Source organism: Gossypium hirsutum, chromosome A11 (assembly GCF_007990345.1).
Source record: "Gossypium hirsutum isolate 1008001.06 chromosome A11, Gossypium_hirsutum_v2.1, whole genome shotgun sequence".
NCBI classification, from domain to species: Eukaryota; Viridiplantae; Streptophyta; class Magnoliopsida; order Malvales; family Malvaceae; genus Gossypium; species Gossypium hirsutum.
The window spans coordinates 87,609,661-87,624,497 of NC_053434.1; the positions used below are offsets into that span (position 1 = coordinate 87,609,661).

A 14,837-nucleotide genomic window follows, 5' to 3' on the forward strand; every position below is an offset into this window, starting at 1 on the left:
ATATAAGACTAAGGTGGAAAGTAGCAATTTTGTGTTTATAGGTTTTTGGAACAAACTTTGAACAAAAAAAATTATCCCAATAAATCAGATAAAAAATCTGATACCATGATGAAATTAGAGATGAATATTTTAATATATTGAGGAAAACTTGTTCAAAACTATATATTTCTTAAAAATATGTACAAATATTTATACATGAAACATTGAATCATATAATAAAAGAATATCTCTAATTTAAAATCTCTAAAAATCTACTATAATCTCTAAAAGTTAGCTATTCAATGCTGTCAAATAATCAAAGATTCTCTGATCTTGGAAATTGAGAGGAGAATAATTTAACTACCGAAGAGCAGAATTTTTTCAGAACAATGATAAGACAGAAATCAGAAAAGTATAATGATTGGTTCTTCATGGTATAAAATTATCTGGAAAATAATGAGATCATCCAGGGAGAAATAATGTACTCAAATTCTAACGTGTCAACATTTAAGCAGATATTTGCCCACCACATTAGCAGGAGTCTCTGTTCTTTTTCATTTTCTTTTTGACGAAGAGGGTTTGTTCTCTTGGTAAAAAATATGATCACGAGACCCATCATCACCAATGATCTCCACAACTACAGGTTCCATCCTTGAAAAGATGAAAGCGATTAGCATCTCTCACTAATATTTCTCTTTGCATAATCATTGATATATACTTGGTCACAGTGTGACAATCCCCACAAACCCGAAGGTTTTTCATAATCTGCAATGGTGTCCCGGGCTCTGTGTTCAATAATCCAAATGCTATGGCAAGCCTTTCACTGTGCCCACAAAGCATGTCTCTTTTTTCATCCTCTTCAACATCATGCAAAACATATCTCAGATCAGCCACATAACCTTCCTTAGCCATTAAACCAGAAATTATCCCTAGTAACTTATTAACCTCTTCAAACTGCTCAAAGAACTTATCCCCAGTTCCAAACACGTACAATCTTCTTTTAATTTCTAGCCAGCTACATCCAGGATCCTTTTTGAGCCCTCTAGCTTTTATGGATTTTCGTATCATTCTCACTTGATCCCACTTCCCTAAAATGGCATATACATTTGATGCTAAAACATAATAGCCAGTATCATTTGACTTTTGTTCAAGGATTCGCTCAGCAACGCGTTCTGCAACCAATATGTTCCCACTTGATCGGCAAGCGCTAAGTAGAGATCCCCATATACTTGCATCTGGTTTCAGTGGCATTGAATTTATAAAGTCCTCTGCTTTAGTTATCAATCCAGAACGAGAAAGAAGATCGACCACACAAGCATAATGTTCAATTCTAGGCTCCAAGTTGTAATCTTTCTGCATCTGGTCGAAACAAGCCAAACCCTCTTCAACCAAACCTGAATGGCTACAAGCATAGATGATAGCAACAAAGGCAACATGGTCAGGAACAACACCTGTTGCTTTCATATCTTCAAAAGCTCTCAATGCTTTGCCGCCTTCTCCATACATCCCATAGGCAGATATCATTGCGGTCCATGTCACGACATCTCTCACTTTCATACGGTCAAATACCTGAATAGAATTTTTCAAACTACCACATTTAGAGTACATTTCAATTAGTGCATTCCCAGTTGGAACATCTGTTTCAAATCCAAATCTGAAAATACAGCCATGGATCTCTTTCCCTTGCCCTTTGGAAGCAAAAAAAGAGCACATAGGCAAGATGCCTAAGACAGTGGCCACATCAGGCATCACTCCTTCAGTCCTCATTTGATTAATCATTCTCAAACCTAAAGTGAAATCCCCAGATGGAACACATGCTGCTATAATTATGTTCCATGTTACCCTATCATGAGTTTTCATGTTTTCAAATACTTTCAGCGAGTCATTTATTAGTCCACATTTAGCATACATATCAACCATAGAATTATTGACAATAACATCTGAATCAAATCCCAATTTAATTATATCACAGTGAATTTCTCTCCCCAGCTCCTTGTCTGCTAACTGAGTACAAACAGAGAGGAGCATCACGCAAGTGACAGAATCAACTTTCATATCAACCTTCATAATCGTAGCAAGTTTCAACACTTCATCATAATTAAGATGCTGAATATAACAATTAATCATCGAGTTCCATGAGATAGAATCCTTGCACATCATTCTGTCAAATACTTCACGCGAAGCTAGCAAGTCACCGCATTTCGCATACATATCAATAAGAATATTATCAGCAGTGACATCACTTTGAAACCCACCTTTCTTCATGTACTCATGAACGAATTTTCCAAATTCCAAGTCACGTAAATGACCACAAGCACGAAGAACAGAAGTAATGGTCAGTAAATCAGGTTTAAACCTATTCACCATAAGCATAAACAACTCGATCGACTCTTTAAATAACTCCATCTGAGAATACCCGCATATCAGCGTGTTCCAACTAACGGTATCTCTAACTACCATCTCATCAAAAATCCTTCGTGCCTCCACGAGCCTATTGAACTTGAAGTACATAGAAAGAAGTCCATTACTTACCACAACGTCGCCGTGAAGCCCAATCTTCTCAACCAAACAATGAAGTAGCTCACCTTCTTTAACATTAACCAAACCTCCACATGCAGGCAAAACACTCGAAACGGTAAAAGAGTCCGGCATAATTCCCTCCATTCTTGACATATTATAAAATTCCAATGCTTCTACCCAATACCCATTAGCACTATACCCTGAAATCAAACTATTCCAAGACACAACATCCCTTTCAGGCATTCCATCAAACATCTTTAAAGCTTCGTCCATACAACCAAATCTCGCGTACATATCAATCAAAGCATTCCCAATATACAAATCTGCACCTAAACCCATCTTCAAAACATTCTCATGAACAAGTTGTCCCATCTCAATATCAACCAAAGCCGCACACGAGTTGATAACTGAAGGAAAAGTACATTTATCGGGTAAAACATCCAATTTTCGCATTTTGCCATAAAACCCTAGTGCTTTAGTGAATAACCCATTGTGGGTAAGAGCTCTAATGATTGAATTCCATTGGTAAACATTAGCTGTAGGTGAAACTTGGTGGAAAACTGAGAATGAAGAATTTGGGTCCTTAAACTGAGCATATTTGCTTATGAGTTTACCAGAGAAGAAGGACGATTTTCAAGTCCTAGAGTAATAATTATCGAGTGGATTCGGTGAAGTTGTTTAGTGGTTGATGCTGATGATAAGGATTTAGAGAGTGAAGAGTAAAGAAATTGATTTGTAGCTTCATGTAAAGTGCTAAACTTTGTTGTAATTTTCATGAAGCTCAAGCATATTCTGGTTTGGGAGTTAGATTCACGTAGAAAACAGGTTTACAAAATCTCCCTAGACACAAATTTCTGAATTTATATTTAAATATTAAATTAAAAAAAGTATTTCTAAGTCTTAATCTCATCTCACTCTCACACACATAAAATATAATTAGTTTGGATTCTCGATTGAACCATGGTTTATTTTATGTAATAATATTATAAATTTTTTATATTTTTATTTAAATTAATTAATGATATTTGAAAAATATATAAATTTACTTTAGTAAATGTTATTAAAATATTTTTATTTAAAAATATATTTTTGTTATGAATATTTTATTAAGTGGATATCGATCAAAATTAAGATAAAGTTTTGATGTACTTTAAATTCTAATAGTTATTAGAATTAAATCTCTACTTTTTTTATACTTTTTATGTCTATAAATAGATGCTCTGATGAAGCATTATAATCATCTCTTTTGATCAATAAAGCACATTCTATATTGCTTTTATATTTTCTTTGTTCTTTATTCTCTTCATCTATCTTTATTTTATAACACATTATCAACATGATCTTGCTCAAAATGATAGTTCTTTTTATCGATGATCAAATTTATCCTTCATGATTTTCAATATCTTTGACGGCAAGATGTAAAGTTTTTACAAGAAATTTCTTTTATTTAATATTTCATATTTGATTATTATTTTTTATTCTTCTTTCATTATGCGTTGTCATTGTTTTGATTAACTTATTTTACTTTTTGTTCTTAAAGATGGTGAAAGATTTGATACTATTATCTATAATAAATTGAGAAGTAAAATTCACTCTCAAAGTTTACTTTTTGATATTTGCTTGGGGATGATATCTTTTTCTTCATTACAAAGGATGTTTATAATTACTACTTCTCATCCATGGTAATGTAAGTCAATTTAATTAACTTTTTTTGAAATTTTATTTGATTTCTATTAAAAAGTTCAATTTATATAATTCACTATCTGTATCTTTATGAATTTATAAAACCATTTACGCATTTAGTTATTGGGATTTTTATGTGGAGATAAATATTTTTTTTCATTTTTAATAGAACTGATTGGTTTAATTTTGATTTTGATTAAAATATATAATTTTTGCGAAATGTGAGTAAAAATACTTACTTGTCACGAACTTTAGGATATTCATCTTGTTTGTGATAATTTCATGATATATAAAAATATATATTCTCTAATCACAATGATTTATTAGTGACATGAATTTATTATTTGTTATGTTTAATATATGTTTTATTTATACTTGTTCATTTTATTTTTATATGAATAAATATTTTTTTAAAAAAATAATTAAGCATTCATTAAGGTTATACAATAAAATGATTATATGCTCTTGAAGAGCTAATATTGCATCAAACTGTAAAAAGCTCTTTAAGAGCTTATATTTTAGCTCCTTGTGATGCAAAATTTTAAAAAATATAATATTATTTTTCAGATAAAAAAGATATATGTTGAATAAAACCTTCATGTGTTTTACATTAAAACCATATATATAAATAAAATGAGATACTCCTGTATCTGTATTTTATATATTCCCCAAGAAAATACATTACACTATATGATTGAAATATCTAATGTGCTCCTGTACTAGCAATATTGTGAAAATGACTTTAACAGTATTTTTGAACGATCTCATACCTTATAGTGGCTAAGAAAAATAATAAATTAGTAATGAAAAATTATGAAATTCTTTGAGGAAGGATATGAGAATTGTAATGCCCCAAAATAGTTTCTGTAATTGTTTGACACAATTGTGTATTTGCTTCAGTGGTTAAGTGTTCTGGGTATATGTGAGAGGTCCCAAGTTCAAGCCTTACCTTTAGTAAATTTTGTTATTTTTGGAATTAAGCCCTATCTCTGTTCAGTGGGCTTATATTTAATTGCCTGTAACTTCATAATAGAATGAGCCTGCTGGTTTGAGTGGTAAGGGAGTCTATGTATTGTGTGGAGGTTCTGTGTTTGAATCCTTGTGCAAGCATGGGTATTTATTTTTGCTCGGTTCTGCGCAAGTGTCTCGGTGCAGTTGGAATTCTGAGTAGTGGGTTAGTGATAATTAGGGGATTGTGGGATATTATTTCTATTTTCTCTTCCAAAATCCTTTTTTTTTTCCTTTTTACGTTGTTTTCCCCATCTCCTCTGATTAAAATTTTCTTCTTCTTCCTACCTTTTTCGGCTTTTCTGATTCGTTTCTTTTGTGACATCTTCCGTGTTCGATGGGTAAGTTACGTTTTGCTTAATTTTAATGCTTTTTGCCCAAGTGTTGATAAAGGGTTTGATTTGTTGTTCTAGTTAGGTGGAGAGCAAGAATTTGTTGGTGCTCCTGTAATGATTTAAGCATTAGGGATTCCTTTTCGTTACCGATTTTGGTGGTCTCGGGATTGTTTTTGCAGCGAATCAATACTAGGTGTGTGTACCCAAAACGTAGAAAAACGAGATTCGACAAAAGCCGAAAAACACCATTATCGATGCCACAAGGCCGTGTGGTAGGCCATGTGTGGGGACACGGCCGTGTGATCTACGAAGGCCAGGTCGTGTGCAAGACACGACGTGTGGTGGCTGGAGGTGGTTGTGTGATGGTCGAAGTGTGGCCGTGTGAGCCACACGGGCTAGGCCAAATTGGGCATGTGGGCCACAAGGGCGTATTGGGCCACACAGGCGTGTGATATTTGAGATTGTCGTGTGATCCACATGTGCAAGGGCAATCTGGACGTGTGGGCCACATAGGCATGTGGGCCCATATATCTGAATTTTTCCTTAGGGTTGCACGGGTCGTCCCAAACGACTGTGGGCCTACTGTAGGGTCAGTAAGGGCTAACAAACCCTAAACTGTATGACGTGTTTGACTGATATCCTATACTCAGCATGATAGTATTGTGCATGTATGATTATTGATCTGGTTAATAGCATGTTGAGGATGTTAAATTGCATAAATGTTTCTATATCTCTTACTATTATTGGGGTAGGATGATGTATATTGGAGGAATTGTTCTAAAAGGCAGCATGCTTATTATCTAGCAGCATGGCTGCGTTATATCTGTTATGTGCCGCTTCGGTACAACATGGTGTGTAGGGCTAGATGGGTGTTTTAAACCCCATATGGTGTGTAGGGATGGTCGGAGATAGTGTATAGAGGATGGGGGTAGGATATCTGATTTCTGATTCTGATTTGCATATCTGTATATGTATCTGTAATGGGCGTAAGCCTGAATCTATATCTGACTGATTCTGATTTTATTTTGTGAGCATACTTAATTCTATGGGGTTACAAACTGAGTTTACGTAAACTCACTCTTTTTTGTTTATTCTATACAGGTAATCTACAATCTTAGGTAGATCGGTGCTGCGGAGCCCCTCGGTGACCACATGTTCGAACTGGTTATAGTTACGATTTAATTTTTCATGTTCTGGTTTGTTCTGGGTTTATTCCATGTAATTCGGACTTTATGGACTGTTTTAGTTTAACTTGGGTTAGACTGCAATTTTATGAGTTCATAACTGCAAACTCGAATTTTACCAAAAGTAAGGGTTTTTCTAAAATCTTGAATGATTTTCTAAACACAACAATTTTAAAAGCTTACGCTACAAACACGTTTTACCTCTAAGCAATTAAATGAATGAGAGCTTTGAAATTGTTAATAGCTATAAGGGCTAATGAACTGGTATGGTTTTAACTTAACGACAACAGTTTTCAACCCCATTTCATGTGACACTTCTGGATTCGGCCATAACGTCTAGGCCGGGTTTGGGGTGTTACAAGAATGTAGTAATAAATTCTATAGAAAGTATTTATCATATTTGGTACTAAAACAAACAAATATTATTCCAATATTTGATAGTACAAAACTAGTCGAAAGCTTCAAAAGAGCTAATATATTAAGAACTTTTGATGGTTAATCCATTGATTTTAAAATATATTTATAATGGATCTTATATTGAGATTGTAATAGGCCCAATTTGTCTGGGCCCATACAGAAACCAAAAACAAAAAAATAAAATAAAACCAAATCAAAATAAATTAAACAGTCCAAAGTCCATTTACATACGGCCTAAACAGGCCCAAAAATAAAAACCCTAGTGGCCCAACAAGCCTAAGACCTAAACAATTTTCAGCCAAACAGCAGAAATAGAAACCCTAGGCGTGCCACTGCCTCCTCCATGTCAACCTCCGTACATAGCTAGCCTATGGCCTCCGTACCTGCAGACAGGACAAAGAACACAATAGCAAACGAAGAAAAATGAAAAACTTTGTATTTTTTTCTTTCTCGGCTATAACAAGCCACCACAAACAAGTTGTAATTTTTTACGAGATATTGAATACAAAAATATTTCATAGAGATTCAAATACGAAAAAAGCAAATCGAAACAAAGGCTAACGAAGGTGTTTTTTCTTTTAATATGTTTTATTTTCTATGATTTTTCATTCGTTTTTTTAAAGAAATAAACAAAAAGTAAAAGAAAAGGGCTGAATCTTACCTTCTTCTTTTTTGCGTTCGCGCCATCGTAAGGCTAGGCCGAGGTTGCCATCTCTGATGAAAGATGATATTTTTTGGGTTTAGAAGTAAAAAAGGCCGAAAATGGCCATTTTTATCTCCAGCCACCATGGACAGCGGCACTGTCACCGGTGACCGGCAGCCGCCACGGTGGGCAATCACCGGAACCCAATGCTAGAGTTTGGAAAGGGGAGAGAGTTGAGAGAGTTTTGAATTTTTTTTTATTTTTTTTGAGAATAAGGGCTAAAATGAAGAATTTAAAAAAAAATTGGGCTTAAATAGTAGCATCAAAACGGCGCCGTTTCATTAGGCCCCCCAGATGCCCAAAACGGTGTCACTTTGGGCGGATCAAACCGCTACCCGACCTGCTCCAAGGGGGGATCTGCGTGTTTTGTTTAAATGGGCTATTTATTGCTTCAGCCCTTCCGCTTTTTTTAGATCTTTCAATTCGGTCACATTTTTTTTATTTTTAAATTTACCCTATAATTTTATTTTTGGGCTATTTTAGTCCTTGGATAAAATGCTGCGCATAGGAGGGCCAAGGATATTTTCCCTTTTGCCCCTCAGTATTTTTAACGCGTTGCAATTTAGTTCAGTTCGTTTTTTTTTAATTTTGCCCGATGATTTCAGAATTATTTCATTTTCGTCCCTTAAGAAACAAAGCACATAAGAATTTCAGGAATAATTTCCCATTCGGTCCCTTGTTGTTTTTCACCCATTTATTTTGATCCTTATTTGTGTTTTATCAATTTTTGTAATTTATAAATTGTATCCCACATTTCATTCTGATTGCAATTCAATCCTTAACCTTTTTAACTTCAATTTTTTTTTATCTTTTTAAGAAATGTTTTATTTAATATTTCCTTTAATATTTTATTTATTTAATTTCATTTTTTTAATCAAACTTACATTAGTTTTATTTATTTGTTTACTTTTTATTTTTTTAATTGGCTTGTTTTATTTTTATTTTTATTTTTTTGCCCTTATTATTTTTATTTTATTCCATTATTTATTTATTCATTACTTTTTATGTACTTCGAAAATCTAGAATTATTCATCCTCATCATTATTATTATTGTTATTTATATTATTGTTTTCATCATCATTATTATTGTTTATGCATATTAACATTATGATTTATGTTGCACATAAAAAGTAATGTTTTATATCTTATTATGTATATTATGCTATTATTACTCCAAATTTATGTCGCATTATCATTATTCGTTAAGTATGACCTCTTTTTACGTTTTAATCATTTTTATGCCATAATCGAATAAACTAAACATATTATTTTAAACGTTACATTAATTTTTACCCAAATTTGTAAAAAGGGAAACTTTTGAAAATAGGCAATGTTTCACATTTTGGAGATTCGAGAAATCGTACCCTAACTTATGGGGTTTCAATTTTCTCATTGAACCTAAATAGCCAAATATCTTGTTAGATTTTAAAATATCTGAATTTTAAATAAAAATAAAAGTAATATTTTACGTTTAGAAACTCGAGAAGGTCGTACCCTAACTTACGGGTTTTCGATTGTTCTTGTTGGATCTAAAAAATCGAATACCTTCTTAAAAAAAATCAAAGTACAACTTTTAAAATAAAACAATTAAAAGGCAAGCTTATTTTCGAGAGTTCAAATGTCGTGTCCTAACTTACGGAATGTGACATTTTGTTATCTCGAGACGAGAGGGCCTTTAATGCTCGTTTCAATTTATTCAAGTTTTTTTTAAATCAACATTAATAAAAAAGGATCGTATTTTAAATTCTTTTCGAGTTTTCGACTTTCAACGTTAAGACATTAATTAATTAGGTACCAATTTTGGGCGTTACGAGGGTGCTAATCCTTTCTCGTATGTAACCGACTCCCGAACCCATTTTCTTGAATTTCATAGACCAAAATTGTTGTTTTAGTAAATCAAAACGTTTTATTAAAACGATCAATCACAAGGTGACCCGATCACACCTAAAAAAAAAGATTGGTGGCGGCTCCCACCTTTTTTTTTCATTTTCTTACAATAAAAAGTCGGCCCTTTTAAAAAAAGGTGGTTTCGACATAGATTGTGAATGAGAAAAATATTATATTTCATATGAATCAATATTTTAATAAATATTTATTTTGAAAGGATAAAAAAGAGAAGATTGGGTTTTTATAGTCTTTGTGATCTTCTTTTCGGGTCGGAAGAAAAATATTTGACTGTAAAAGATCTATTTATGAGTAATAAAATATGATAATTCTATCTAAAACTCGTTATGGTTTGATGCACCTAAAGTTTCAATTTTTGTTTTTTAGATATTTGAAGATTTTGGCATATTCCCTGAAGCAAATATTGCATATAATTGTTTGAAAATTATATATATTTTGTTGACTTAGTGACATTATAATATTCACATTGATTTAGACATTTCCAGTAATAAGTGTCACAATAGCACTTATATGTGGATACAAAATAAAATGAATGATAGTAAAATTATTAATTTGTTACAATTTAGTACAATTGAAACACATGTTAAAGTAAACTAGAAGTTTATTGATACGAATGCATTTACTACTTGGCATGACCAATTAGACCATACTGGATCATATATGATGAGAAAATTAATTAAGAATTCATATGGACATTATTAAAGTACTAGAAGATTATTTAATTTAAAAAAATTCTCATATGTTACTTGTTCTCAATGAAAATTGATTATTAGAAACTCACTAGCTAAAGTTGAGATTTAATGTCTTACATTTCTGAAACGAATGTGGGCCCATTCATCCAACATATTGATGGTTTTGATATTATATTATTTTGGTAGATGTATTTACAGAATAATCACATGTGTTATCAATTTGCAACTTGTCATTTGCAAGATTGCTTGTTTAAATAATTAATTTCAAATCATGCAATTAAGACAATTCATCTTGCTAATACTGATGAGTTTATATCTCAATCTTTTATTGATTGATTTTGAAAAACTTTTGTAAAAGTTTGTGCATAATGGATTAGAGAAATGATTGATTGAACACCTCTGATTAATGTCTAAAACATTACTTATGAGAACTAAACTTCCTATTTTGACATGAGATTATGTTGATTTACATGTTGTACACATCAAGTCAATAAGTTATAAATACTCCTCATTACAATTGGTTTTTGATCAAGAGCTAAATGTTTCTCATCTTTGAATTTTTTTTAAGTGCATATATGTTCCAATTGCTTCAGCACAATGCACAAAGATGAGTGAATCCTCAAAAAAAGTTGGGAATATATATTAATTACAAGTTTCTTTATATTTATTAGATGTTTTGAATGTATTCGAGATTCAATTATGACATGATTTGTAATTACAATTTTGATTCGATAATTTTCTCGACATTAGGGGAAGAGAAATAATAACTTGTAATGAGTTAGGGGGAGAGTAATTTGAACCAGAAGTTCAACAAGGATAACTCATTACAAGTTAATTGTTTTACAAACTTAATGAGAATAACCAATTGTTATATGCCAGTTAATATTTTAATTTGAATCAAAGTCCTAGTAGGACAATCAGTTAGAATAAGTAATTGATTAATCGGTTCCGAAGATGAAAATTCTTCTCCATGATCATATACTGGAGGCAGGTGCTCTAGAAGAGACCTAAGACATAACTAATAAGTAAAACTCCAGAAGAGATTCAGGTACTTGAAACTAAATAATAAAACAATAAAAAGAAGAGATCTCGATAAGTTATGTCAATTCAAGAAAATGTAGAACCGAATAATAAAAGTGGTTGACAATGATTTTGCATGCAATATTATTACTGAAATAATGAAATAAAAGGAGGATCTTGAATAAACCTATTGAAAAATATATATATGGAATAAATTGATCAAAATAGAAAGACACAACTCAAATACAATTAAATTCGTGAAGTTTTTGGACCAGTAGTCCAAATATTTGAAGGTATAAAACCAGTGAGGGTGCAATTGAAGTAATTTTGCAAAAGCAGAATAAAAATATGAATTTTTTCATTAAGTCCTGACATTGACTATGAAAAGATGTAACATTCTTTTGTGGTGGATGCAATAACCTTTAGATATATTATTAAATTGACAATTCATAAAATATGCAACTTGCGTCTAATGGTTATTGTTACAACCTTTTATGAATCACTATATAGTAAAGTTTAAAATAAAATCCTAAAAGGATCTAGGATGCTAGAAGCATATTGAAATTCTCGAGAAATTGTTCATTTATATAAATTGAAATAATTTGAACATATGTGGTAAATTTGACTTAGTGAACAGTAGTTGAACGAGGATTATAAAATGATCCAAAATGCCTATTTGTGTTTTTATAAAAGAATTAATACTAAAGTTTTGTTATGATTATTATTGAATCTCCTAAAGAGATCAAAATATATTTCCCCCAAATTTCCCTTACTCATGACTTTTAAAAGAATAATAATATAAATGCTTAGCAATACATTCTAATAGTCACTTGAAAAACTAGTATTCAGGATTGAATACGTAGAATATGAGAAAGTATGTGATGCTTTCATGAGGGGGAGTAAGTACGCATTGTACTCTTTTTCCCTTAACCGAGGTTTTGTCCCATTGAGTTTTCCTAGTAAGGTTTTTAATAAGGCAGCATATTATGCGTATTATAGATTGTGTACTCTTTTTCCTTCATTATGTTTTTATCCTATAGGGTTTTTCCTAATAAGGTTTTAATGAGGTACATTATCTACCAATGGACATCCAAGAAGGAGTGTTATGGATATCTTATTAAGTGGATGTCCATCATGATCAAGATAAAGTTTTGATGTACTTTAAATTCTAATAGTTATTAGAATTAGGTCTCTACTTCTTTTATATTTATTATGCCTATAAATAGAGACTCTGATGAAGCATTATAATCATCCCTTTTGATCAATAAAGTACATTCTCTATTGATTTCATATTTTATTTGTTCTTTATTATCTCAATCTCTCTTTATTTTATAACAATTTTAAATTTAATAATTTATTATAAAATAATTTTAACAATTTTGAAATGTTAATATATATATTGTATCAATTTACTTTATAGTTTGTATTCTCTATAATTTATTTAACTTAATCATAGATAGAATCATAATTAATTTTGTGATGGGCGTCGAAACCATCAAATATAAATTCCTACAAAAAATAATAGTAAATTGAAATCTAGAGTAGTATGATCGAATTCACAGGGATTGGTTGTCTAATTTTGACTTTTCAGGTGACCAGAATCGCTGTCGCGGTAATAGTCGTGCCCACGACCAATGCGTTGCAATGCTAGAAAATAAAAATAGGGATTTTAAATTGATTAAGATAATAAAATAAGGAAATACGAAAAATAAAATAAAATAAAAATATATTTGAAAATGCAAAATAAATTTAAGAAAATAAAATAAATGGATAAATAAAATATTTTTTAAGCTTAGCCTTAGCATCAGTGTACTCCAATCTTAAATCGATCCTTGAAACAACTTTTCCTCTCCAAGCGATAAACTGGTTATAGCATTGAGGATCCCTCAAACTTCCAACTCTTCCTCTCGTAGTTGATCCCAGTATCACCTGTAAATCGACCCTTGCCAAATTTCCAACCACGTGGCACGTACCTATAATTTAGGACTTCGACAGCCTTGTGATCTGAAAAGCCCAACTTGAATTAACGACCTCAAATGTGTAGGTCGTTTAAATTCGATCACCATCTCCCTTGACGGAATCCAACTAGCTTTTTCCAATTGAACACGTCAATTTGTTCGCGGGATTTTGAATACAGCACCGCCGGCTCAACTTCCCAACTGCACGCCAAATGATTCTAACCCAATGCGTGCTTTTTGAATTGAAATTGAATCAACTTTGAGGGACGAATTTGCATTATCCCATATACTGGAGAGATAGCGAATACCGAATTGAGAGGTTTTTTTTAGCGGATTTGTATCTCGTGATTGTTTTGTTGGAGCAATTTTTGAGCTAAAGCTAAAAATGGTTTAGTTAATCATGGAAAGAATAATGCTTGAAAATAAATGGTTTAAATGGAATTTTGGAGAGTAGAAAGAGAAAAGGCCTTGGAAGGCAATTAAACCAAAAGGTTGAAAGAAAAGGGAAAAAAAAGAATAAAAAGAGATTGAGTATGACGTGGGAATGGGAAAAAAGTAAAGAATTTTATTAAATGCTAAAGGTAAAAGTATGTTCAATTGGCTGTAGCCACTAGGTATTTATACACACTTTTAGTGCTAAAATTTAGCTAGATTTTTCCTAAATATTATTACTAAATAATTCTAAATATTATCACTAAATAATTCAAAATTTAAAAATCAAATTTAAACTAGAGATTAAATTTAAACTAATTACAGAGTTGTAGCAATATCAAAAACCCTTTAATCTTTATCCAGTCATATTTGTATCTTCAATCTTTCAATCAAGCCCTGCTCTTTGCTTTTTGTTCCAATTTAGCACATTTATGTAAGAGTTTGAATTTAGCACTCCAACTTCATCCTAATAAGAAAAATCCAAATTTAACAGAATTTTATCCTATAATTAGCCAAAAATAAATACATTAAAAATACAAATTTATCTTGCTATCAAATTCTACCTACTTAGCTGATGCTTGTCCTCAAGCATGATATCCACTAAAAATAATTTGTCAATCCTTTTTAAAATCAAAACCCCTTTTCCTAGTCAAGCATACATCAAACAACTAGGTGAATCAAAAATAAACAATTGCTAAACTCAATCAATAAGCATTTTATAAAATCTCAAACAAGATGTCAAACTCAACTATTTCACTAAATTTAGGCTCAATTAAACATGCGAAATGATCATACCCAATATATAATTTTATTTATATCTACATACATTTTTTTTATTTTTTATTTTTTTCAAATGTAGTCAAGTTTTTTGACGCGAAGTGAGATGACAACCAGGCACCTCACCCCGGTTACTTAACCCGGCACGTTCTCTTTATTTATTTTTAACAAATTCGAGACATAATCAAACCTTTTGACGCTAAATAAGATGACAACCCAAGCAC

General features: G+C 31.6%; 1 protein-coding gene across 1 annotated transcript; it reads right to left on the bottom strand.

Annotated features, from left to right (window-relative positions):
* Nucleotides 1-390: 390 nt before the first annotated feature.
* On the bottom strand, nucleotides 391-3,337 carry LOC107901010 (pentatricopeptide repeat-containing protein At3g03580-like). The gene is given in 2 exon segments (XM_016826830.2): nucleotides 391-3,131; nucleotides 3,134-3,337. Coding segments are annotated over 2 exon segments (2,676 nt in total). The 5' UTR covers nucleotides 3,276-3,337; the 3' UTR covers nucleotides 391-597.
* Nucleotides 3,338-14,837: the final 11,500 nt, after the last annotated feature.